Source organism: Drosophila mojavensis, unplaced genomic scaffold (genome assembly GCF_018153725.1).
Source record: "Drosophila mojavensis isolate 15081-1352.22 unplaced genomic scaffold, ASM1815372v1 contig_136, whole genome shotgun sequence".
Lineage (NCBI taxonomy): Eukaryota > Metazoa > Arthropoda > Insecta > Diptera > Drosophilidae > Drosophila > Drosophila mojavensis.
This window is the reverse complement of record NW_025318667.1, coordinates 349,805-376,879: the sequence shown is the minus strand read 5'-3', so window position 1 is coordinate 376,879 and position 27,075 is coordinate 349,805. Positions and strand designations below refer to the sequence as shown.

At 41.3% G+C, this 27,075-nt stretch overlaps 3 protein-coding genes across 12 annotated transcripts in view; 1 reads left to right on the top strand and 2 right to left on the bottom strand.

Moving 5' to 3' along the window:
- The window catches only part of LOC6585739 (glutamate receptor ionotropic, NMDA 2B), a 29,740-nt gene extending 18,151 nt beyond the window's left edge, over positions 1–11,589 (bottom strand). For 2 of the 10 annotated variants that reach the window (XM_032732799.2, XM_015161007.3), the window contains exons 1-2: positions 11,347–11,589; positions 4,890–6,029 (exon numbers count right to left, since the gene is read on the bottom strand). In XM_032732799.2, coding sequence (XP_032588690.1) covers positions 4,890–5,706 — 817 coding nt within the window. In that variant the 5' untranslated portion in view covers positions 5,707–6,029; positions 11,347–11,589. Of the gene's footprint in view, positions 1–4,889; positions 6,030–9,886; positions 10,256–11,346 lie in introns of those variants that run through there. The other 8 variants (XM_032732801.2, XM_032732802.2, XM_044009454.1 and 5 more) reach the window with 8 other exon arrangements.
- A 6,548-nt stretch (positions 11,590–18,137) lies between these two features.
- LOC6585740 lies at positions 18,138–18,855 on the bottom strand. Its single transcript, XM_002011330.4, has 3 exons — positions 18,704–18,855; positions 18,414–18,644; positions 18,138–18,335 (listed from the first exon to the last, which is right to left on the bottom strand). The coding sequence occupies exons 1-3, from the start codon at positions 18,801–18,803 to the stop codon at positions 18,292–18,294; spliced, it is 375 nt and encodes a 124-aa protein (XP_002011366.1). The 5' UTR covers positions 18,804–18,855; the 3' UTR covers positions 18,138–18,291.
- A 402-nt stretch (positions 18,856–19,257) lies between these two features.
- Positions 19,258–25,574, top strand: LOC6585741 (BTB/POZ domain-containing protein KCTD5). The gene is made up of 5 exons (XM_002011331.4): positions 19,258–20,218; positions 22,978–23,163; positions 23,241–23,306; positions 23,378–23,568; positions 24,772–25,574. The coding sequence occupies exons 1-5, from the start codon at positions 20,033–20,035 to the stop codon at positions 24,782–24,784; spliced, it is 642 nt and encodes a 213-aa protein (XP_002011367.2). The 5' UTR covers positions 19,258–20,032; the 3' UTR covers positions 24,785–25,574.
- Positions 25,575–27,075: the final 1,501 nt, after the last annotated feature.

Sequence of the window (27,075 nt, the reverse complement as noted above, 5' to 3'; positions counted from 1 at the left end):
TCAACAGCATTTTAATGTGCACTTTGATGATGTCCTGGCTGGCTCTGCTGCCCCGGTGCTCCGCTGCTGTGCTGTCTCCCTTTGCTCTGCCGCCTACTGACCATGCGGTCAATGAGTGTTGGACAGCTGGAAGTGGAGCTTGTGCTTGAAGCTGAAACTGGAGCTGGGGTATTTGTAATGCCCTATGTAGACAATGTGTAAACAAGGTTTACAAACGTGTCTGTCGTTAGAGATGCAATTGAATTCCGAGATAGGCAGAGAGAAGGGCTGGCTCTGTTTACCCTTTCAGCTTGTCAACCACAGCAAATGATAACTGAACTGATGAGTAATTATGCACAGCTTTACCTCTTGCTAGAGGTATGCACAGCTTTACCTCTACCCCTACCTCTAACTCTACCTCTACCTCTAACTTTACCGCGACCAGCCTCCCTTTCTGTCTCTTTCTGTGTGTAGAGTTAAATATAGAATAGTAGCAGCCGGAAGGCCTACAAATATTTAACAGCTGCCTTGGTTATTCATTTGTCGTAAGATAAATGACCTGACATCATAGCGACGAGTTTACACAATAAGTGGTGATATATGAAAGCTGTGAATAAGAAGATGAAGAAAGATGAAGAAAAAGAAGAAGAATGGGAAGAAATATATGTGGCAAGATGTGAGCTTATTGACCTTGCATCATCGAATACAATTTCAATGTGAAAGTCTTGATTGCTAAAGATTGCTTCTATGGACGAAGGATCTGTGAGTTTTTAGTCCAACTAGCTCTTAGTCAGCAAATTAAGCTAAAGCAACACACTCCATATGAGTGAGCTCTCCTTTGGTGAACTAGATTCATTTGAGGAACTACTTTAATTTGCTAAACTATTTCAATTTGTTGAGCTGTTGTTCAATCAACGATGTTCAATTTGAATTGAAGCCTTGATGAACAAGTTGCATTTGATGAACTAGTTAATTTGATGAACTAATCCAATTTGATGTAGGTGGTTGATTGAATTAACGAGTTCATTGATGTGGTAAGCCATTTTTATATTGTCAATCTGATGAACCAGTACCAATTGATAAACTGTCTCTATTTCAACAATACTACTGCTAGGCAACTAATTCATATGAACAATTGCAATATCCGACGTACGGCCAGAGCTGAAGCCAGAGGCAGAGCTAGTTCCATTCGCTGATTTTGCGGTTCACTCATTCAATCATTTACATGACAGCAAACAATGCGCGAGTCCAGCAGACACACACACACACACGCACACACACATCTCACACACAAACATGTATGCGTGCACACAAATTATGTGTGCGGCATGCAGTGGAGCCTGTAATTGGGGGTTTGAGGGACTTGACCGCAACAGAGTGCAAATTGTCACGTTCGTATGATTGGCGAGTTTTTCGGGCTGCGCATCGATTGGAGTTAATCATACGCACCGTTGTGCAATGGAAACAATTATCTTTAACCACTAATTGAAGAGCGTTAAGTGAGCGACAAAAGATGATATGGAACGCATTGTTCCCAGCTGCCCAGCTGCTGGCATTCACCGCAAATGAACCTACCTCGGTAATCAGGCAATCAGAGTCTGAGCCGAGCTGAGCTCAGCTGAGCAAAAGGACGAAGAACGAAGCTCACAGACTGCGTGTCCGTTGGCCCTGGCCCCGTCTGTGCTTATTTCTTGCCTAGCAGACAATAATCGGTTTGTATACCCTGTACACCCATCGAAGCATGCGCTGAGAGCGGGAATATAATGCTTTCACTTGAATGATTAGCTGAGCAGACTAATCCCATTTATGCTTCTCTTCGTCTGTCTGTATGAGGGAATCTCCAGTTCTTATCCTGCCAATGGAGTCAGACCTATCCAAGGGGTATTCCTTAGCCATGCACCGCCATTGTCATTACCATGTCTAGGCCCGAGATAAGAGACAGACCTTTCTTTGCCTTTGCCAATTAACATAAATGGCTAAGATAATGGCCTAGAGAGTGTGATATTCTAATATAATATGGAATATTGTATACATTAACCAATTGTTGCCTCGTATTTGACTGCATGAATGTGTGAAAATCCTAATGTTACTTGTGGAGCATAATAGGAATCCTAAGCTTAATCCAAATGAGCAGAGATAGAAACTATATAGGATGTACGCATACATACATGTGTTTACTTTAATAGGTGAAAGCAGAAGACTAGAAATTTAATATACACATACGTATATATATATATATATAGATGAACTAGTTCAATTTCGGAAGCTTAGCTAATTCAATGAACTGAACTTTGACGATAAGCTTGACTTTTTCTGCTATGAATCGAGACACTGTTTAACTAGTTTTATTTTCTGAGCGACTTCACTTTGATGAACTAGTTCATTTTAATGAAGCGGTTTCTGTTGATTAACTTTGTTTTCGTTGATGAACAAGCTTTCTATTCATTGTAGTCCGTAGTTCGCTCTTAGCCTGTAGATTTATATGTACATATATTGACTTTACTTTTTTTTGTTTTTTTTTTTTTTGGAATATGCTCTACTAGGAGTTTTGTGGTTTATTTTATATCTGTCAGACATTTGCAAACTAACTTATACTTTGATTTCATTGCAGTGGGTCAAGGGCTAAGCATGCATGCAAGTGTGTGTGTGTGTGTGTGTGTGTGTGTATGGCGTTAACATGTAATGTATGTATGTGTGTCTGTTTCCCTGTACATTGAAGCTTCGAAAATTGAGTCTTGTTCTGGCCCTTTGACAAGCGACAAAACTGATTGGCTATGCCGCAGCTGCGGGCCATGCATATATCTATATATATATAAATTCAATATGCATATATATGTATGTCAGTATGTATATTTGCTCTCCATCTAAGCTGTGTCTCTGCATAAATTGATAACGAATAAAATAAAAACTCGGCAAGCGAATGCAAACAGAAACCAAAAGGAAATTTAACATCATGTTTAATGTTTATTGCGGGCTGGCAGCCAGCTTGATAGGCTGAAGCGTGGGCGTGGCCCACCGGGTGGGTGGCTGGCTGGCGGCTGTGGGCTGTGGGCTGCGGCGGCTCAGCGTCTCTGGTCTCTAGTCTCTGGTCTCTGGTCTGTCATGTGGGTACGCAAATTACAACACATAAAAAATGTCTGAACGACTGATTGCCAAACATGTCGACAATACAAGTCTCTCTCTCTCAGTCTGCTCTCCCGCTCTGTCTTTGTCTCTCTCTCTTACTGTGTGCTCGTATGCCAGTTGGGAATTTATAATGGTTTTCTATTCTACAAACCCCCCCCCCTCTTCGTTCCCCCTCCCCATGCACACGCATTTCTAACAATAGAAGCACATAGAAGCGAAACGGCCTGATTTGAATTTTAGCTCCAATTTCCAATTTCCACTTTACAGATTCCAGTTCCAGTTCCAGTTCCAGCCACTTCCGCAGCCACAGCCCTCGTATTGTTGTTTAGGTGCTGGCACTTTACGTTTCTGCATTGATTGCTTATATCTTGTTTGCTGGCTCCACAACCCCAATTTGAACCCAAATCAAATCTCAGTTGCCAACAGCTTCTCCTGCTGCTTCTTCTTTTCTACGAATTTCCATTTGAAAAGAAAATGCTGCAATAATTTGTATGGGAAATTGAATTTGATTTCATTTTTGAGTGCGCGGGCGTGGCACTGCCTTTTATGATTGCCCCAACGAGTCGCGTCGACTGCTGCCCTGGCCTGACCAGCCAGAGCTTCGTTCACAAAACTCTGCTTTCATTTAGTACACTGAGCGAAATGGAAGTCATCGTGCAATCATAGTTACGGTAGTTGAATTAAAACTTCCTTTTCTTCCTGTACATAGATAGATAGTGCTATATATGCATGTAGTGCTATATTACATCTAACTCTTAGTTAAGTAGATATTGCTATATATTCATACATCTCAAATATTTTAAAGCAATCCTCTATTTATTTCTAGGTAAAGTTTTCTCTGACGGACATGACATCCACTTTGTGACTTCACTCTGCTTTGCTGTGGACAGGCTTGATACTTCTTAGATGTTTAGTTGGCGAGCAAGAGAAAGGGAAGATGCGGGGTTGAGACAGTTAAGAGGCTGTGGTAGGGGATGGGGAAGGGCGAACCAGGTACAAGTGTAGCCTTATTCAACTGAATGCAGCACTTATAAATTGAGTGTGCTCGACGAGCAGCTACCTCGTTTAAGGATACACAAAAGTCGTTTGTTAAATGAGCTAGTTCATTTGGCGTATGAAGAAAAAGAGGCACATATATAAGAGGCCATCATCATCGACTCGACTTGAGTCAAGCTAAGTCACACCCTCAGCTCTTTCAAAATTTTAATGGGTATAGAAGAGTGCTCGAGCGCCTGAGCGCCCAAGTAGTTCAAGATGAATCTTAATTAAAAATGTGACGTGTGACCGCATTATAAAGTCTAAAGCCTTGTCCCCTTATTCAAGGCGCAGTTTTTCTTTCTTTTTTTTCACCCCAACAAAACACTAAAGAGTTTTATGCATATCCCACGTCCAGATTTAGAATTAGATTTAGATTTGTCTAAACGTATGGAATTCAATGGGTGTGTAGATCTAGTTAGACTTTATTCAAATAGTTCATGAAACAACTGAGTTACTCAGTGGAGAACTATTGAACTATTGTTCACCGAGCTGGTACAGTTTATTAAATCTTTAAAACTATACAGTTGATTGAACTAGTGCACAATAGAATTTGTCCCTTGTGTTCCAAATGAGTTGTACATTAAGCTAAAAATAAGATGGAATTGAGCAAATGAGCTAGCTCATTAGCCTAATGCAATGAATCAATGCATAGAACTAGTTCATTAAGGTAGCTCATAGAGCACAGTTAAAGTTCACAGAGCTAGTTCCGTACCGTGTATCTAAAAATACTTGGGCTATTCACTTACCAGTTGGACTTGGCGTCAAGGACATCATGTCGAAATGTATGTTCTTCTGCTCGAAGGAGTAGTCCTTGAGGAAGGTGAGCTTGGCGCCGCGAGTCTTCGTCAGCCCGGTGACCGCATTGTTGATGCTGCGCAAATATTCGCGCTTGCCGAAATTCGTGTGCGGCGCAATCAAGCCGATGTTCAGCTGCTCCTTGTTGGCGCCGACGCCTTTGCTCAGGCTGTTGCCGCCGTTGGTCAGCCGCAGAGCATCGGTGCTGGGGCAGGCACAGACCATGATTAGCAGCGGCAATGCCAGCCACATCTTTGTCGACCAACAGCAGGTGTTGCTGGTGCGTATTGCTGCTGGGCAGCTGCTTGTATTGCTATTGTGTTTGCTATTCCTGTTGGCAGTGTTGCAGTTGTTGTTGTTGTTGTTGTTGTTGTTACAGTTGTTACAGTTGTTGGAGGTTATATCAATTGCTGCATTGATATGAGCATTGGCAGCAATTGCAGCTACTGCTGTGCTCGTTATTGTTGCTGCCGTTGCAATGAAACTCTTTTTGCTCTCTGTTGCTGTTGCTGATGTTGCTGTTGCTGTTGCTACCTCTGTTGTAGTCGCAGCCGCTGTTTCTGTTACTGCTGTGCTTGGTCTACATTTCAGCTTAACTTTTGTTCTGCTGCTGCCGCGCATCAGCTGCCTGTTTCTACAGTTGAGCTTTGTATTATTGTTGCTGCTGTTGTTGTTGCAGCTGCTGCTGCTGCTGCTGCTGCTGTGGCTGTGGCTGTGGCTGTTGCTGTCGTGTTGCCGCCGCACAGCATGCTGCCTTAACTCGACCATTACCTGCACAATATGCTCGCTGATATTGCCCGTTTTTCCTTGCCTCAATTAGTCGCGTCGGCTCTTCCTGTTGCTGTTGTTGTTGCTGTTGTTGTTGCTGCTGATGTTGTCGGGTTTCCTTAATTTTTTCGTGTTGCTGTTGCTTAATTTGCTTGTGTGTTGCTGCTCATTTTTTCACACTCGCTCTGCAGCTGGCTCGCGGCATAGATTTAAATAGCTTTGTTTATTTCTTGTTGGATGGATTGGGTTCATAAGCAGTTGCACATCATCTTCAGCTATGTGAAAAACTCGCTATTGTTGCTGTTGCAGATGTTGCTGCTTGGCTTAAATTATGTTCTCTATTATGCATTGCTAATTTCAGGCACGCAGCAAGTGAAAGTCATTTCCTCTACATCCACACACACACACACATACACACACACACACACACACACACACGCATACATACATGTTTGCATAAACTTGCTGTTGGGCAACAGCAACAGCAACAGCAGTAGCTACAACAGCAGCGCCCACAGCGCCAACAACAGCTGTGTAACGACTTGACGCTTTCCGTTTCCGTTACCTAATTTGTTGCTTGTTGTTTGAATGGCAACAGCAACATGAACAATTGAGGGCTGCAGCTGTTGCTGCTGCCGCTGTTGATGTTGCTGCTGCTGTGGCGTTGGTGTTGCTCACTGCCTCACTGTACACAGGATGTACAGTGTATGTATTTATGGGCGCACAGGTGGCAATCGTTGTTGTTATTGCTGCTGTTGTTGTTGTTGTCGGCAGATTAACTCAGGCAAAATGTGCTCAGTGTATAATTCAATTTAAAGCTCATTCACATTGAGTATTAATACAAGCTTACACATAGCATTGCAAAACACAAACACACATACACACACACACACACACACACAGAGAAAGAGAGAGCGATTGCTGCTATAATTAGTTTCTTTGACTTTGAAAAACTTTGCATTAGTCCAACTGACCTCATTGCTCTGCCTCGACTGTCCCTTTGCCAGTCAAGCCAGCAACAACAGCAACGGAAAGAAACTGAAGCATGGCCTAGCACAATTCTAGATGAGGGGCGTGGCAGTTGCTGTCTGTCAATTTGTCTGGGATTCGTATTGTCGCATGTTCTATTGGGTGCTCATTGTTCTATTGTTATTATTATTTGTATTTGTATTGTTACTATTATTATTATATATGTCATTCCCACTAATAATTATCATTAGGCAGCATCAAGATAAACGACTATACATTAGTCATCGTCATAATACATCGTCAATATCATTATTATTTGTGTTTGATGAATTGTATCATTGCTTATTCGTATTATTATCAGTATTGTTTTCATTATAATTATTTACGTATATTAGTCATCATTATCATGATCAATTCATTAGTCATCATCATTACCATTAGTCATAATCATTATCATCATCATCAGCATCAATACAGACAGTATCATTGTCATTGTCATTTCCATTGTTATTACCATTGTCATTGTCATTACGTATAATTATTATTATTGTTGATATTGTTCACATCACTATTATTATTCCTATGATTCTCCAAATTTCTCTTGATACTCGAAATATTTCCAAGTACTTAAAGTTATTTATCTTTTGGCTTGGGCGTCGCCGCTGCTGCTTCAGTTTGGGCGTTGGGTTTGTGAGTGTGCGTTGGGTTGGGCCAACGTTAGGGCTGGGGCTGGGGCTGGGGCTGTGGGGCTGGGGCTGTGGGGCTGGGGCTTGGGCCTGGCTGGCTGCTCTACGAAAGTTTTTTCTACGTCAGCACTTTAGTCGGCCTCGCTCGCGCTGGCTTCGCTGGCGCTCGTGTTTGCTCGGCTTGCAGTCTGAAGCTGAGGGCGTAGCTGCGCCGCCACTGGAACTGCGAAGCTGGCCGACTGACACTGGAGCCTTTTTCATGCCAACACCCCAGGCGCCCAGCCCAAGCCCACCACACTCACGCCACCAATTTGTTGGGCGTCATGTTGGGTGACTGGCTCTGCCTTAAACTGTGTTTTTTCCCACTTAGTCGCTGTCAATAAGCAGCCAAACTTATGCATATGTGTATGAGTGTATGAGTGTATGTGTGTAGAAGTGTGTGTGTTTGGGACTGTGTCTAAATGCTTTGCTGTTGACCCAATGCTGCTACAGGACAAAGCAGTGATTACTTTTGCGGGCTGACTGCTTGGCTGTTTGGTTTAAGCCGCAACAACAGCTGCATTACAGTCAAAGACATGGAAGGTCATAGCTAACCAATAGACACACTCTCACACATTCACACACACACACACACATGCATTGACTTAGCCATAAAATGCGTTGTCTTTTCTTTTCCTACAATATATCCTATTTTGTTGCCGTCGTCTATGTCTATGGGAGCGTCTGAGCCTATGCTACACACACACACACACACACTATATATATATATGTATATGTGCGTGTGTGTATGTATCGTATATAGATAGATATACTCATCTATATGTGTGCGCTCCTAACAAGGCAGCAATAAATTGTGTCTTATGAAAGGCAAATAAAAAGGCCTCCATTGGCTGCTGGGCTGCTGGGCTCCTGGACTGGCAGTCTTTGGGCATTCCAATGACTGCTTCAGCGGCATGCGGCATGTAGCATGCGGCATGCGGCATGTGGCATGTTGTGCATACGCAACGTTGAGCGCTATATAACTATATGCCACATAGATGTACGGCGCACCTGCCCGCTGCCAGCCAGCTCCTCCTAGCTCTTGCCCATTTGTCGTTTGCCCTCACATAGTTTGAGTGTCCTGCTCAATCGGACGTGGAATGAATTTAGATACAGTGGATACTCCCCCAGCTCGGTTGGGCTGTTTGAATTGTGACACAGACGTCAAGAGCTGCAGCATCAGGATCGTCATTAAGTATATTCGTACCATAATATTTATCATTAAAGTTATTTGTAGTATTATTAAAATCATCATCATCATTAGTCATTAGTCATTAGTCATTATCATTAGTCGTAGGCATTATCAACAGCATTGCTCATCACCTGCATTGTCATCATTGTCATTAGACATAAATATTGTTATTAGTCATCATCATCACCATCGCCTTCATCATCAGTATTTTCATAATCTTTAGTGTCATTGTGTCATTATCATTAGTGTTCATTGTTGTCATCATTATTGGTCATTATTATTATTATCATCATCATTAGTCGTGATCGATTATTCAATTATTCAACATCATTACTCATCTTCATTAGTCATTGTTATTAGTATTAAGCATTCTATCTATTTTATTGTCATCATCATTTTATTATCGTCATCATTAGTCGTAGCCATTATCATCATTCAACATCATTAGTCATCTTTATTTTATTCACAACTCATCATCATTACTCATCTTCGTTAGTGATCGGTATTAGTCATTGTCATTATCATTGCCATAATTTATTAGCATTATATCAGTTAAAACCCTAGTAATTCTTACAGATTATCAGAATTCGATGGTGGGTCAATGTACTGGAATACCCTCTCTATCATTGCTCCAGTTATTCATGATGTGACTGATGTAACTAATCGAGGTCTTGCCAAAGTCGAGCATACTCGCTCGGCTAGTCTATCTATCTATCTATTTGGTGCTGTTGCAATGGCATTATCATCATCAACTGTCCCTTGGCGCTGTTTCGTTGGCAGTTTTATGACTTTTACTATGGACCCTCATTCAATACACATACAAATACACACACACACACACAGCCATACACACGTGATATGGGGGAAAAAACATAAGGACTCAGCGCGCCTTTTGGCTGCGCGACAGTTTTTCCAATTTTTTTTTCTTGACTTGTTTTCTATCTAGTTGATGCAGACACTGCCACGCCCACATGCCCACACGCCTACACTGCCCATTCTGCCCATACTGACAGTGGGCAGAGGTCGGTGCAATTTTGTTTGCTGCTCTTGCGGCTGTTGTTGTAATGTGTTTGCCTATTTCATGCGCTCTGCTGGTCTTGTGATGTGGGCCAACTTTTGCTTTCAATTTACCTCGCTCTTCCCACTCTCACTCTTTCGCTCGCTCGCGCTGTCACGCTCTCTGTCACCCACTCACACTGTCCTTCACCTTCCTCTGCTAGTCGTAAATCGACAGTGCGTCGACCGCTGTCAACATGCGTCTTGCTAGGAATATTTCGCTTATTGTTGATGTTACCGTTATTGTGTTCCGTTACTCGGTTTTTGTTGTTACTGCTTATTAGTTTCTTTGTTGCCTTTTTGTTTTGCGCCGTGTTGCTGTTGTTGTTGTCGTCGCTCTGCTAGACGTGTCAAAAGCCAGCAGTGCAAAGGAAGACACAAGAAAAGAATAAAGAAAATGGGGAGCAGCCAAACAAAACGAAAACAAAAACAAAAACAAAAACAGAAACAGAAACAAAAACTCTGGCAGCCAAGAAAAATTGGGGCGTGTTATCTTTTTGACGTTGATGATGCGCAGCAGCAGCAACAACAACAACAACAACAACAACAAATGGAATGTTAAAGGAGCAGCTGTGTAGTTGTTCACTTTACACACACACACACACAATTAATTTATTTGTTAAACCATCACACATAGAATTTTGTGTTTTTTTCTATTTGATTTGCTCTGTGTTCATCTGTGTGTGTGTATGTGTGTGAATTTGTGTGTCAGCAGTAATAATAATGGAGGCGTGGTTGCTGTTGCTGCTGCTGCTGCTGCTGCTGCGGCTGCCTTTCAAAAAGAGGGGCTCGTGCCTCGGTTCGGCATCTACTTAGCATTGAACTTTGATCTACCGTTATTTATTTTTGTTTTCTTTTGAAGCACACTTTGAGCTACACTTGAAAAAAAAGTAATCAAGAAAAACATTTGTAGCACTGTTTCAATTATTCGCATTTACTTTTGATGATTTGATTGCCTACTTACAGGCGTCACTTGATCAAGCAAGGGCAAAGGCAAGGCAATGGAGGCGTGGCTCTGGGCATTCACTGCTGAGCCAAACGGTTATCATTTCGTTCAACAGAAACAAAAACAGAAAAAAAAGTTACAATTCTGCTACTGCATCTGCAGTTGTCATGCACTTTTGATCACTGTGCACTCATTGTTGTTGTTGTCGTTGTTGTTGTTATTGTGGTGTTGTGGTTGTTGCCGTTATTAGTTTTAGGCTGTGTGCGAAAGCACAGTCCTGGAGAGAGGGGCACAGGCGACAGCAGAGGTCGGTTAGGTAGCGAGCAAAGAGAAACATAGCAGTAGCAGCAGCAGCAGCAGCAGCATCGGCAGCAGAAGCGACAGCGACAGCAGAAAATGAAACAAGAAACAAGTCCACACCCAAAAATTCAAAGACACGCACAACGTCGACGCCAACGGCGGCGCACAAACACACATACACACATACACATAGACGCATACATTCAGACGCACACACACACACACTCACACACATACACTTTAATATGTATTTATTTTAGTGAGCTGAATTTTGTGGCCTGGATTTGCGCTAACAGTTTTTTTTTTGACATTGTTTTTGTTCACTTCTTCATTGTCATTTGTTAGCTGGGCCATGTACGAGAGATGGATATATGTATTGTATATGTTTTTCTATTTAGGTTTAATTTTAGTTTTTTTGTTTTTTGTTTTTTGTTTTTCGCTCGTTCGCTTACATTCACTGTTAGTGTTTACTATTAACTGCTCCTCGGTTAGATCAGTCCGACCGCCAGCTACGCTACGTGCCTAGTTGTTTAACGGTTAACGTTTAGTTTGAAATGTTGGGGTTTCGTTTAGAGATGGGGTCTGGGGTCTGGGTCTATGTCTGGGCTGTCGTTAACCTCGTCGCGCGTTTGTGAGCCCCACCGCTGACGAAATGCGACGCTGCCAATGCGGACTGAATGCGACGAGCAACGAAGTGGCACTGCCAACCCGGGACACAAGCATAGCCTTAACTACCAGCAGCAGCATCAGCATCAGCAGCAGCAGCAGCAATCGCAGCCGCAGCGACAGGCTCTGAGCAAAATGGATGCTGATTACGAAATTTACAAAAACGCTACAAACACATACACGCACATACACTCTTACGCTCTCGCTGTAGTCCTCTGCCGCACGCCCTACACTCGGCTGCCCTACTCTCTCGTTCGTCAATGTCAAAGGAGCGCGCAGGCTTACGTTTACACAGCCGCACCATAAACAAAAAAAAAAGCAAAAAAAACGCCCTCTATATTGCGTTTATGTGCGTCGAAGTCTCTCTCCACGTGCCAAACCCATTTTAGCAACTCTCGCCTTCACTCTCTATCTCTCTCTGCCTTTTACAGGCTTTTACGTCCCCACCCGTCGCGCTGCTCAAATTACAAGCGCTGCCAGCTGGTTTACACTTTGAATCGCTAAATATTGTACATGCTATTTTTGTTTAGTTTGGTAGCAGTCTGGCAACGTTGCCGATGCGGCTATCCATTGCCAATTGATAAGCATAAGAGTGACAGAGAGAGGCAAAGAAGCAAAGAGAACATGCAAACTGCGCAAGTCAGAATAAACAACAACGACTGCGTCAGCAAAGTAAACCGTTGGCACACGCTGAGGTCAGAGCTCGGCCGTTGCGAGCTTCGGCTTCGGCGCTTGGTATTCGGCTTCGACATCGTTTTAGCGTCGATTCGTCAATTCGTGCTTGCTGGCTGGCAAGGCTGCGAAAACCACGTGTTGATTTGTTTTGATTATGCGCATTTTGCCTTTGAAACTTTTTTAATTGAATCCTTTGCGGAATAAAGCAGCGCGCAGAGACAGAGTCTATGCACACGCACAAACACACGCACAGACACACGTACACTAGCACACTAGCACAGCCCTGCCTTCGTCTTCGCCTTCGCCATTGCCTTTGCCTTTGCCTTTGTTTTCTTCTTCGCTCATGTGCAACGTCGTCGTCATTGTCGAGGTTGTTGAGGCTTTTGGCTTTGACTTCGGTTTTTTCGGTCGCTATCCCAGCCGCTGTCGCCGATTCGTTGCCAGGCTCTGTATCTCTCTGCATGTGTATGTCTGTGCGGCTGTGTCTGTGTCAGTGTCTGTGTGTGTGGTTTCCATGCGTTCTCGGCGTGTAAACGGTTTTGCGGCTTTCGCTCTGTCTCAACCAAGTTGGTAAATTAATAAATTGCCTGTATAAACGTGGCCCCGAGTGGGGTCTTTTACACGAAATTTGATCGAGCAGCGGCAGGGACAAGCGATTATGCCTCACTGTTGACGTGCCCATGATAGATGCTGTCTTCCTGTCCCAGCTAGAGAGTGGGATTAAGCGAGATTAGCCCTACCTCTCTCCAAATATTAGTTTCGGCTCGAGCCTCAACTATTGAAGGCTCCCTTGTGCCATCTAATGTATTAAGCAGTCTGTGTGCGTGTATGTGTGTGTGTGTGTTTGCTTTGATTGCTTGGGTAGGCAATGAAAGGACATTCAAGTTGCTGACAATCAAATGCGCTCATTTCTTCAAAGCGCACCTACATATCATATCATCATAGATCGTTATCGTTATCGTCATCATTATCATTGGCTTTAACATCGTCAACAATATTGTTATTATTATTAGCATTAGTTGTATTAAAAATAATCAACCACCAAGTTCATTAGACATCACATCGCTCTCACAACTCATTAGTCATTATCTCTCTCATTAGAGCACACTTGCATATGTACTATATAGTAGCTACACATCAATCATCATGATAATTTTTCATTGCCGACATCATCACTCATTGACATTATTATCATCGTTATAAAATACAAAATTTGTTGTTGGGCGTTGCCCAGAATACTTGTATATGTTGGTTATATATTTCATAAATTTCAAATTTCAAGGGCCCGGCGGAATGCCCTGGTGTCTATATGTCTATATATGTATGTGTGTGTGGTCGATTAAAGCAATTTTCCACATCATCGAATTGTGCTCAATGAGCAGGACGTGCGTCAATAAGGCAGCGCCCGCAGGATACGCAATCTGAGCGTAGTTTTCTTTTTTGCTTCTTTCTCTTTCTCTGTTTCCTCTTCGTCATCTTCTGTTTCTTCTATTTTGTGAGTGGTTTTTTGCGTTCGCATGAAATTTGCATAATTAACCTGGCCAAAAAGCCAAATGTCGATTGCAAAGCAATTAAATAGCGTTTATTCAACCGGTGCGAGTCGGTCGACTCGAGTCGAGCTAAGCGCCGGCTGCCAATGAGATAATGATTTAATTGTTGATAATTAATGAACCGCGATTTACACTAGCCATCATTACGGCCACGGCTGCTGCTGGAGCGTTCCGGCTGGAGCGTTACGTATACGCCGCATCGACTGCGATAGGACAATGGGTGAAGGGCGCAGGAAATGCCTTCGCACATGGAAAACAAAGCCAAACCAAGCTGCTATGCGATTGGGTTACCATAAATCATAACAGAGAATAGGCAGCAGCAGAGTGAGAGTGTGGGAGTGTGCGAGTGGCAGAGAGAGTGAGCGGGAGGGAGACAGAGACAGGCTCGGAATCGAATGGCAGAAATACATGAATTCGTTTGGCTTTTAATGCCGGCGGCTAAAGTAAATGAAGAGGCGCTGATACCAAGTCATACACCCACTCACACACACACACCCACACACACACGCGCTCACACACACAGATAGAGAGAGTGTGAGAGGGAGAGAGAGAGAGAGATGGGCTCAAGTTAAGTGTTGAGCGTGGAAACGCATAATGCGCAGATCAAACACATTTCACTGGCTGCAGGCGTCGACAGCGAAAGCGATAAACAAGTCAACAGCGACTGGCTAGGGAGATACCCTGTATAAATAGATTCGGCTTTAGTAAATACAATTTTGACTAAATCTCTCCTCAAAGATGCAAAGTGATTGATGGTTACTGATTCCTGTGTGAAGCTCTCATAGTCCCCATATAAATTACAATAGTTCCAGAAGTTATCGATGCTATCTATGGAGCTTTACTGGGTATATTGAACAACAATTAAAGTGTAAAGTGAAAATCTTCTAGTATTGCCAAACCACAGCTCTCAATGTGTTTCACGTAATATGCCCCAGCTCAAAACGGAACTGTTTCCAGGGTATAAATGGATGTACTTAAGTAGAGGCAAAAGCAAACTTAAAAGCAAGTCGCTGAGCATTGGCTCAGTCTATTAAGTGCAAGAGAGAGATTCATTTCGATAAGTTCACGTATTCACGTATATTAAACACGTGTCAATCTCTATCAAATCGTGTTATACGCTATTGCAGAGAACTAGTTCCATGTCACATCCGAAGTGGAAGCGATATAGAGGCAGCAGATGATGGATGTGAGAGTTGTCAGATGTATTGAATCACGATTCACTGTGCAACTTATTCAATTGAACTAGGAGGTGAAATGAACGAATGAGCTAGATCAATGCCAGCTCAAGAGTGGAGCTTTGTGAACTCTATAACCAGTTGGTTCATAAACTTAGTTTGGTTCAGCTACATATATGCATAAGTTATTATGACAAAGAACTAGTTTATTTCCATTCGACACAGTTCCGACCTTATGCAATTCAACTAGTCAGTGAAATGAACAACTGAGCTGGTTCAGTTCAGTGATTTCCTTGGCTCACACAGATTTTCGCATGGTATGCGTGTCTTTAAGCTATTCAGCTGTTGCTTCATGAATGCCTGAGTGAGTTGAGATAGTGAACTAGTTCATTAAATTCAAACACTTTTCGCAGTTCCAGTTTCAGTTTTTCACCCAGCATCAATTGTTTCGACTTTCCCGCAGAACATGAAATGCTGCATACCCTTAGGCGCGCAAAGCATATGTCATCTGTGTGTGTGTGTGTGTGTGTGTGCGTGCGTGTGTGTGTTTGCGTGAGTTTGCTTGACTTCACAGGCTGGCACTTGCGGGAATCGACAACAAAGCATCAGGCAGGCAGGCAAGCAGCTTGCGTGTGACAACTACATTGACAGGACACCGATTTCAATAAGAAACGGCATGGACAAAGAGAGCGGGCGACGCGGAGGAAGATAGTGAGGGTGGGAGTGGGCGAAGGGGGAGAAGGCGAGAATGTGGTTGCGTGGAATGCTAAGCTCGCTAACAACTCAAACAACACAGCACACGACAACAATGAAAAACTGAGATATAAAATGAACGGAAATGGTGAACGTGCGAATACCCTTCATATGGAAAGCAGGAGAAGGGGAAGATTCGAGAATGGGGGGAAGAGAAGAGTAAGAGATGGGAATTGTAGAATGAAAGGACGATGGAGAAGAAAGATGAGAGAAAGTGCAGACGAAGCCAGAGAGAAAGAAAGCGGAAAGCGGAAAGAAGAAAGTATAGGGGGCAGAGGGCTCTGAGAGCAGAGGGTAGAGCGGAAGAAAGAAAAGGCAGGAATGAAAAGAGAGCAAAGAGATGGGAGAAAAGGGCTGACATAAGAGAGAGGAGAAGAAGGAGGGAAGCGAAGAAGGAGTGGGGCAGTAAGAGAAAATATATCAATATAGTGCCTGACTAGTCTATAATACCCTGCTATAGGGTATTCGAGTAAATAAACAAGCGGCGAGGCAAATGGCAAACTGACAGCTGAAAGCGTCGACCAGACAGGTACCATTTGTGTGTGTGTGTGTGTATAAGGACCTTACCCAGCTCGAATGTCCCTGTGCGAGTCCATGCCGAAGTCCTTCTGCTTGACTAATGTTTGCTCAGCACGCAGTTGTCGGCTTTTTGGCTTTGCCGATATGCGCCAGCCTCTACTTTCACTTTGAGTGTTTAGCTTGATGCGGAGTTAAACTGAACACACACCCACACCAACACACACCCACACACACACACACACATACACATACAGCACAATTTGTGCTGTTCGATTTGTCGAGTTACTCGTCTTTGCATCTTCAATTTGCAATTTGAATTTGTGTTTATTTAGCTACATCTACTTTTCATACTGGTTCATGGGGCGCAAAAGAGGGCATATTAGTTGAGCAAGGGAGCATTAAGGGATGCAGGGTGGAAGATGATGATGGATGATTTGAAGATCAATGATGGACGATGCTAAATAAGTAATGTAAAATAGAACATGGAATATATGTAGCCAGATATATCATACAATAGATAAACCATGGAATGCACACCTTTGCACTTGAATATGGACGGGCATTGGGCAGTCGGCTATGCTCGAGAGCAGGAGTCCAATTTGACATCTGGCAACACTTAAGTGGAAACTCCATTGCACTTCCTTTAAGTAGACTGCGCTTGCACTCGGGAAATTTGGAATAACAAGCCAGTGCTGTATAACGCTGGGCACAAGCTCAGTTGAATTGCCTTGATTCGCTCGCAGTGCACAGTGAATGAACTGGAATACACTACATTCACCCCGTATTTATGGCACTTGTTAAGTTGGCTGCACTTCAGCAGATTCAACAATTAAAATAAACAGCTTAGGAAGTCTTTCACTTCATTCAATTCAATGGGCAGCCCAGTTATGCAATTTATCAAACTTATTGAGAGAGAGAGACAGAGAGGGTGGGCAAGGAGGGAGGAGGAAGGGGGAGGCAATAGCGTGTGCTAATGATAACTAGCTGTTAATTTATCTTGCTGTTAGCCATAACGAAAAACCTTTTGCTCCTCATTTTTTATGAAATGCCATTTGTCCGAAATACAGAGCGAGGGAGAAAGAGAAAGTGAGCGTGAGAGTGAGAGTGAGAGAGAGAGTGGGACTATATGAAATGTTTGTTCGCCTTTGTTTGGGATATCTTTCTCACTTTGGCTCTGTCGTTTATATTTTTTCAGCTTCATCTTTTTGCTTGTTATTTACTTGTTCGTTTATTGTCCTTTTATCCCTGCTCGTCATTTCTCGTCTGATTTAATCATAATTCTGTCAGTGACCCAACTCCTCGCTCACTACCGGCCACCCCCAGCCATCACCTTCCCATCTATCTGCCATGGCACAGGATATCCGAATTGAAATCTAATTTCGAAAACGAGTTAACATTGCATCACACGAGTTCCTGTTCTCATAATATTATTGCCTATCATACTCTGCAGGGAATGGAGAAATCGTGTGTATTTATGGTTCGTATAATTTCTCCCTCTCTAACTCGATTTATATTCTATCTGTGTCTGTATCTGTATCTGTATCTGTATCTGTATCTGTATCTGTATCTGTATCTGTATCTGTATCTGTATCTGTATCTGTATCTGTATCTGTATCTGTATCTGTGTCTGTATCTGTATCTGTATCTGTATCTGTATCTGTATCTGTATCTGTATCTGTATCTGTATCTGTATCTGTATCTGTATCTGTATCTGTATCTGTTTCTGTATCTGTATCTGTATCTGGCACAGAGTATCGTGCATTACACATTACATAATATTTTTTTTTTGCTCACTTCGATTGAAAAGCGATGGCTGGGGAATGGAGCTGGGGGAGATTGGCCACAATGGTGACTGTAAACAACATTTTGTTCGGCATCATCGAGTCCAAATTAGGCAAAAGCCACTTCGTATCGCAAAATTTATTAACTAGTTAAAAAAAAAGAAGAAGAAAAAAATGTACTATGGCAATGATATCATAGCAAACGCCAACGCAAAAGCAATGACTGGTCGAGCTGACTGGTTGGCTGTCTGGCTGGCTGTTCTGCTGTGCGTTGCCTTCTAGACAGCCTTGACTTTGGCCTTCTCCTGTTGCTTGGATTTGACTGCAAGTGGGAATTGGGATTAGTGGATGCTCAAGAGGCAGCCCTAGGCAGCTTGGAGTAAATCTGCCTTCAACTCACGTGTAATCAGAGCATCTGCATCGCTGGGCGCAGGCGGCAGCTCGGAGACTTCGCTCAGAGCGCGAAGTGCTGTCGAATTGCCACTGGCTTGAGCCGCTGCCTTTTGCTGCACTTGCTTACGCAGCTTGCGTAGGTAGGCGGCCTTGTATTCGTCACTCGGCTTGCCGCCCAGGCCATAGCTGACTTCCAGCACGGTCAACGGTATGACAGTTGAGGAAATGGCAACCAGATCTGTGTTGTAATTACCAAATGTAAGTTAAAAATTCTTAAATAATTTCAGCCATTTTTACCCGGTTCGTATTTCTCATCTGGATTGCGTTTGTATAGCATAGGCGAGGAAGCGGCGAATGCCAATAGCAATATATATATTACCACGAGTTCCAATTTCATTTTGGACGTCTGCAGCGCTCAGCAGTTGTTGCTAAACTAAACGCGGCTGCGTAAATCGCTTAACAAATCTGTTTAAAAGCTTCAATAAACTTGTATCGTTAAATGGCGCCTTATTTTAAGGAAACCTTCAAAATAGTGGTTTGTTTTGTAGCACACAGCTTTCTGTCAGTCTGGGTGTACGTAATTCTATCGATATAAAAATAAATAAGCAAAAGTTTCCAAAAATATGTATGCATTCATGTTTTTTATTACATATTCAGTTATTTTCTTTTTGTAGGTAAATATTTTTTATCATAGGAAAATACGTGCATTTCTAGTCATTTAATTCCCGTACTGGTTTCGCAGCATTCAGCTTTTGTATCTCCGACTTACAAGTGAGCCGCATGAAATCCGTTGCTGAACACTCATCGCACAGTTGCACAGTATATGTACGAGTATGTATATATCGATAGGCTATCGTCATAGCCGCCACAATCAATCGGTAGTTCGCAGTGTTTTGTTTTTTAATGCTCATTGAAAAGTAATTTGCCATCATCCAAAGCAAATGGAACGGTGACATAAATGAGTTTCACAAACCAAAACGTGGCTATATAGACGAAAACGCGGCGCGTAGCAGAAAACAGTAGAATAGTGTAGCGAAAATAAGGCGACAAAATTCAACAGTCAAACAAAGACGCTGGCCAAAAGCATGAGTTGAGACTGGACAGGCCACACACACACATTTACACTCACACATACGCTCGGAAGCAAGCAAGCACACACAGTAAGAAAGAGCTTGTGCTAAAAAGGGAAAGAGATAGAGAAACAAAAAGATAATTTCAAGGCAACGCTGCGTAACGCAGGGGAAAGACAGAAACTTCAAATAAGGTGACAATTTGGACGACGGAGGCGGCGACGACAACGTCGACGACGACGACAACGACAATAATAATTGCTCTGGTCTGAACTGACGGTTAACGGAAGGAGCGCAACCACGTGTGTATGTGGATATATGCATAGATGTATGTGTGTGGATGCATATGTACGTATTTGTTGTTTGTGTGCTAACTGGATATTGCTGGGCTGCAATGCAATAGCAATAACTGTGACACCCGACTCAACATAACAGCGATAAATAACGGGAGCGCATTTCATACTCATCTTCGCTAAAGCAGCGCAATACCAACAACAGCAACAACAGCTGCGGACGCACCAACATCAACAGTTACGCCAACAACAACGTCAACAACATGAGCACAGTGTTTATTAACTCACGGAAGAGCCCAAATGTGCTAAAGAAACAAGGCACAGACCAATGGGTCAAACTAAATGTGGGAGGCACCTATTTTCTAACCACCAAAACAACGCTCTCCCGTGACCCCAATTCCTTTCTGTCGCGTCTTATACAAGAGGACTGCGATTTAATATCAGATCGGGTGAGTTCGCACACACACACACACAAATACACGGGCATACAGAAAATCATGAATGAAGTTAAAGCTCTGTACTGTATGCCCATTTGTATTGTACTGCTCTGTATTTATTTTTGTTTTATTATATTATTTTATGCCATATTTTATTGTTGCTCATATTTAATTATTATTTTCTATCATTTTTGTATTTTTCGCAAAGAATTTGAGAAAGTGGTCAAGGCTGTGTTATCGAACTTTCGTTATATTTACACACACACACATTAACGTCGATATATGCGTGGGTGTGTGCATTGCATTTATAGCGGCCATTGCGCTCATAGCTGCCAGCTATATTATAATTGTCCAAAAATTGTAAGCCAAACACACGTTTGTATGTGTATTCACATATGTACATATATACAAACATACACTCACACCGACACCCACGCACACCAACAGGAGGCTCAACATGCAGTTTATTCTGCAAACAATTACAGTTCCACAAGAACAACAACAGTAGCAACAGTAGCAGTGGCGGCAGCTAAAGCAGCAGCCAGGGCCATGCCGAACCGCAGTCGGCGTCGTCCGTTTTTAGTGGGCTGCATAGTTGAGCTGGGATCGTGTCGTGACACGAATAGTTCAATAGTTGCAAAAATGCGTAATCAAAAAAAAATTTGCATTAGAGGATTAGTGCTGAATCAGTAAAGATAAGATACGAATTTTCTATTTGCTTTGCAAATAAGCAAAACAAATTTATTATTTTCTTTGCCGATTTGAATTGCAAATATAATAATTATACGAAAATGGTCGTTATTAACGTTACGTTAAACGTTAACATAAGCATATTGATTTAAGTATGCACGTGTCCTGTGTTTAAATAGATACGATATTTCATACATGTAACTATACGATTGAAACAAATAGTAAATTCGTTTAATAAATTTACTATGTCCTACCCGAACCCGATGTGCTATCTCTAGTTCTAGATTTCACATTCGTGTTTGCATTCGTGTTTTACAAGGCTGCACTTGCATTGGCTGAGCTTTCTGTCACACACACTCATGCAAAAACGCCTTAGCTACATATGCATGCCTGTGTGTGTGCATGTTGCTGTTGTATTCGAAACCAGTTTTTTGTTGTCTTTTCTGCTTTATTTCTATTTGTTGCTGTTGTTGTCCGAGTCCTTGGCTTGGTGGGGGGCGTGGCGAGTGCGTATTTAGCGATTTGCTCTACAAATATCGCCCACATAAATTTAGACACGTGTTTAGCTACATATCATAAATATTGATATGTATGAATGTGAATAGGTGCATACATATATACATACATACATATATAAATAACTCTAACATAGTATGTATGTATGTATGTATGTATCTATGAATGATATTTACGATTTTCCCAAATTTATAAACAAAAGTGATTTGAACGGTTTACTTATTATTAATGCCCAAATGTTTTCACTGTCGCTGCTGCGTCACTGCTTGCGTCGCTGCTTTTGTGCCTAACATTTACAGTGCTGTTCGTGCCTCTGCTCATGGCTCTGTTTAAATCTCAAAATCTGTCTCTACCTTTGAATTTATTTTTATGTCATCTTCTGCTCCTGTTTTTACCTTTGCCTTTGCATTTGTCTTTGCTTTTGGCTCTGCCTTTGGCTTTCTTCCTACTTCTAAATCTGCCTCAACGTTTGCCCATGTTTGTATCCTTGCTGTGCTGCTGCTTCTGCGTCTGTCTTTATTTCTGCCTCTGACTCTGTCTCTGCCTTTGTCGCAGTCTCTGTCGCTGCTTTTGCTTATAGTTTTCAATAAAAAAGTTTGCTCGTTTGTTTATTTTTGTTTGATTGTTTTTATTCGCTCGCTTTTGTTATTGATTAAATTCTTGCCCCTATCCGCCGCCTTCGCTTCCGCCCCCACCCCAAAACTCATGCCAAGGCAGCCCGAAGCTCAGTGTCCGCCAATTAAGGCACCCACACGCTACACACATGTACTTACATAAATATATATATGTATATGTATATGTATGTCTATATCGGCTGAATCGGGCAAATCGGGCAGTCGGGCTGGCACCTAGATGAACTGTGTGATGACTGTGTTTTGGGCTCTCTGACTTGTTTGATTGTGGCTGCTTAAATTGATGTAGAAACAGGTAAACAAGTCTAGCTGAGCGGCTGGCAGATACCCTGTAGTCAATGGAGCCCTTTGTCACATGTTTTTACTCAATTCGATGTATGTAGCACATCTAGAATTGAAACATCAGTATGAGACGAATATGATTTATATCGATACTTATCAATATAAAGATACTTATCATAGCGTAGAGTATACCCCATATGCACACAGACATGTAATGGGTATACGAAATCAAAAGCCACATAGCTCACATACAGGCAGACTGGCTGTCTCATTGTCTGTCTGTCTGTCTGGCAGCTCTTGTGTAAATCATTTACCATAATAAATGACTACAATGCATAGCGAAAGGCCATTACTGTATGTGAACGTATTGCTATATGAGTTGTCTGAATATTTCATGGCAGATCAAGTACAAAACAACTAATATGGTCAAAGTCTGCCTGACTAGCAGATTCCCTTCTATGTTAGTCTATTACGGCCAATATACCCTCTTGGATTTGTGCTACAGAGTATACAGAGTCGTTATACCTGCTGCATTGCTTCTGTCTGATTTGCAATTGGGATTTCCAATTTCTAGGCTTATATATATATATGTATGTGTAGGGATTAATTTAGAATATATCTCACTAATTGGTTTCGAATTTTTCTTTGTAGGATGAAACCGGCGCGTATTTGATAGACAGAGATCCAAAGTATTTTGCGCCTGTGCTCAATTATTTACGCCATGGCAAACTCGTTCTGGACGGCGTCTCGGAGGAGGGTGTGCTGGAAGAGGCTGAGTTCTACAACGTGACGCAGCTGATTGCACTGCTAAAGGAGTGCATCAGCCATAGAGATCAGGTGAGTGCCTGTCTGTCTATCCATCTCCCACTTGAATTCAAATTCACGTTAATAATTTTGCGTTTCTTCAATCGCAGCGACCACATGCGGATAAGAAACGCGTCTATCGTGTGCTGCAATGCCGCGAACAGGAATTAACACAGGTAATATCCTTGTCTCTCGTCCGTTGGACGGGTGTATTAAGTCTCTCTCTGTTTCTTTGGTTCTATTCTAGATGATCTCCACGCTTTCGGATGGCTGGCGGTTTGAGCAGCTGATAAGCGTTGGCATACAATGCTCGAACTATGGGCCATTCGAAAATAATGAGTTCCTTTGCGTCGTCTCCAAAGAGTGCGGGTCGTCAGCAGGACGGGAATTGGAGTTGAATGATCGCGCCAAGGTTCTGCAGCAGAAGGGTTCGCGAATGTAAGCAAATGCAAAAACAATAAGCCAGGGGTACCGAGACATAGGGAGATAAACTATAGTTGCATATTTATAATACTATATCTTAATAGATCAATCAGGCCATTAGCTATGACATTGCTTAATTAACCGTTTAACAGCTGATTAGCTGATATTGTTTACTATCTATTCGCAATGGATTACCCGTAGATATTTGAACGGCGAAAAGATTGATATGAATCCAAAGCAACTAAGCAACTGAGCAACTGATTAGCTAAATAGCTGATTAGGTGATTAGTTTGGCATACATCAACAGCAGCCCCACCGATTCTGTCTTGTAATTCTCACACCAAAACTAACCCTGCTTGCTGTGGGTTGATGTATGCAAATGTCGTGTATGTGTGTGTGTATGTCAGTAAATTCATCTTTGCCTTCCTTATACATTACTTTGTATTGAAGTATTCAAATTCACAATGTGTTCGATTGAACTGGTAAGGAAGAACATGCGCTGAACTATTTAAGTAATCTGGGAACCAAGAGCTCAGTCGTCCAAGAACAAGAATGATAATCTATACATCAGCTGTGATATTCATTCAGCTTTTGATTGATGAACGATTGAGTGACTTTATATAGACACTTCTTAAAGCTGACGACATGAAACTGATTGGAACGAATCGAACAACTAAGCAACTTCTGTGCAATTGAAGTTTCTCAGAACACTGAATAGAATGTGTTCATCAAAAGTAAAGTAATCAAGTGGTACTAGCTACAGAGAACTGATTCAGCAGATTGAACTGGCTGATCAATTAGAATCAACTTATCATATGCCATTCAGTAAATTGCAATTCAATACAGAAACAGACACACACACTAATTCACACACATACATATAGATGTTATTCAGAACTTGAATATGTATATATATATATGATATTTACAAAGACCAACCGCTAAGGCAATGCATTTATGTGCGTATAATTCGTATATATATCTATTCTAATATGACCATGCAATTATATAGAGCAAAGATATTTAACTTATACAAGTATATACATATATATAAGGATTATTTTATTACATCCAATTTATTCTATGGCTACCAAATAATTGATGTCAACCTCTTTTTCTCTCTCTCTCTCTCTCTCTTTCTTTCTTTCTCTCTCTCTCTTTCTCTCTCACTCTCTCCCACACGCTTTTTGTTTTCTTTCTCTCTCTGTTTAATTGCAGTCTTGGAATTTAAACTGCTTATAGAGCATAGTATAGAGTGCGCATACCATCCAGAATATAACAAAATGTAACTCCCATCAGCAAACACTCAAATCCTAATTAATCTAACAAAGACAAGCCACAAACATCATGAACAACAACAACAACAATAACAGCAGTAGAAGCAGCATTAACAACAAAAATGTACTACGAATAAAACAAATGCAACACAATTTATGAAAGAGCCAACAACAAAATAATTTAGCGAGATCCTTTTTGGCGGCAATCGGAGAAGTGAAGTCAAAAGTCATGCAGTCAATCAGTCGATCATCAACTTCAATACTTCATTCAATTCTAAATCCTATTTGAGAGCAGTTGGATATTCACATCTGAATACAGTTCAATTGTTGCTCAATCATTCAATCCTATCATCAATCGAGCAGTCAAATTAGGTGCACGATCTAAAGAGCAGCCACAATTAAGCGAAAATTCTCTTTGTCGCCATCAATTGAAGAGATTAGAAGCTAATAATCATTCAATCAAACAGCCATCAATTGAGTAACTTATCAGTTCAATCATTACTCAGCAAAGCCTTCAGTTTTTCAATCAGCCATCCACATCAATCACTCAAACTGTCAGCAAACAAACACAGATTCTCTTTGACAGCAATTGGAATCACAAAATGAGTTTTAAAAAATCTGTCTCAACGTTACATCATCAATCACGCGTTACTTGTATGTAAGTCCTACACCCTATGTAAGTCATTTCCCTTTTTACAAAATGCTTCAAAATTCTTTCAAATAGCAAAATTTTTAAATTTTTTATGACTGGCTTGTTATTATTTTATTTAATTTATTTATTTGCAATTTGTTTTGTGAATTTTGATTGTGAATGAAGTAATCGAAAGAATTTTTAGAAGCAAATTGTTGGAACACCCCGGCCACAGCTCAAGCTCGTGCTGATGCACACACATCAAGCCCTCCGTAATGGAAATTCAAATACTAACACACACCGACACTAACACACTGATAGATGACTTTAATTTTGGCTTCCCTTTTGCCTTCCGCATTTGAAGAGTGCCTAAAATACGCTTAAAACCTGGAATCGAAAACTAAAACAAAGTTGATGAAGCTAAGCACAAATAACAGAAAAAACACCGCCAACATTTGCTTAAATTTAATGCATAAGTGAATAACAATATCTAGATAATATATATACATATATATTTGTGGATCGGATGCAGGATCCAAAGAAACTAGAAACTAGTGAGCCACATAGCTGATGGATGGAAACACTTGAACATGAACACCAAATTCTCAAAATGCAATGTTATGTATATATATATATATGCAATAGAGGACTATACACACCATATATATACATGTATGTATATATATACCAGTGCATCATCATCATCATTAGGAAATTTTGTATTTTCAAACTCAAAATTAATTTCAAATCAAAATTATGTAAGAACATTGTAGTCGACTGCCCGTTCATGCTACAGAAAATCTGTATAATATATTGTGGTATTAGTAACAGCAGCCCATTGATACACTCCAGATATGTGGAAGTACGGCAGAAGTTGCAACTGAAGAGCTTAAAGCTCTCCATAGAAAGGTTTTCCGCTGGCTTGTCACGTGCAAACCTTACGCATCAAGCTACAGACACGAGTCCATCTATATATAGAGAGAGATGAATAATTTTCAAACTTTAGGCCTGAAGGCAGCAAGAATCTGTTTGAGACTTTTGAGCACTTAGTATAAGTTCACATAGATCCTGCCTTTTTAAACTGCAATCGGCATTCAGCAAGATTTTTCTATAATTCGAGTCCGATGTTTTTCGATTACACTGTTCTGTTCTGTTCAGTATATATATAATTCCTGTAAACCTTATCTATAATCTGAGAGGTCCCTGAGATGGGTGAATTTGTTAAAGAAGCCTAGCACAAGTTTTCGATAGAGAAAATAGTTGATATATACATAAATTTATATGCCTTGAAGGCACGTCAAATTGATATTCTTTTGGTTTTTTGTAATTTGAACGAGTATTGAGCAGTTGTTTACTCCCGGCTGCAATGTTCTATATTGCTTTCAAGTTATACATTTGACTATATATAGTTGATCGTTCAATATGTTTAACTTTCTTTAAAACTCAGTTCGAGCTGCATTTACATATATATATATATATATATATATATATATATATATATATATATGTATATATATATAGTATATGTATATATATATAGTATATGTATATACTAGATCGAAATGAAGTCCCCATTAAAAACCTAGAGCTTTATTTAACTAGCAAAAAACATGA